Source organism: Egretta garzetta, unplaced genomic scaffold (genome assembly GCF_000687185.1).
Source record: "Egretta garzetta isolate BGI_Z169 unplaced genomic scaffold, ASM68718v1 scaffold509, whole genome shotgun sequence".
NCBI lineage: Eukaryota > Metazoa > Chordata > Aves > Pelecaniformes > Ardeidae > Egretta > Egretta garzetta.
Genome location: NW_009260814.1, coordinates 1082240 through 1082533, shown reverse-complemented (window position 1 = coordinate 1082533; position 294 = coordinate 1082240). Strand labels below are relative to the sequence as shown.

General features: G+C 57.1%; 1 protein-coding gene across 1 annotated transcript in view; it reads right to left on the bottom strand.

Moving 5' to 3' along the window:
* WT1 (WT1 transcription factor) overlaps positions 1-294 on the bottom strand; it is a 37979-nt gene that overhangs the window by 29984 nt on the left and 7701 nt on the right. Inside the window, exon 3 of the mRNA XM_035902320.1 lies at positions 171-273. Coding sequence (XP_035758213.1) covers positions 171-273 — 103 coding nt within the window. The remainder of the gene's footprint in view (positions 1-170; positions 274-294) is intronic.

Here is a 294-nt window from a genome sequence, read left to right as displayed (position 1 = left end):
TTTTTGTGTTTGTTTCTTTTTTTTTTTTTTTTTTTGGGGAAAGGAAAGAATAAATCTCTTTCCTTGCACAACACAGAAAGCTGTTTGAACGACATGCGGGGGAGAGACCGCGTCCGGGCAAGGACCCGCGCAGGAGGAGGCAGGGCAAAGCTCCCTGCCGGCGGAGGTACCTGTTGTAGGGGGTCCGGAGGAGCAGGGCCTGACTGCCGGTGCAGCTGTCGGTGGGGGTGTGACAGCCGTACACCGGGGGAGGCACCGAGTACTGCTGGTCCCCTGCGGAGAAAGCGGCGAAGA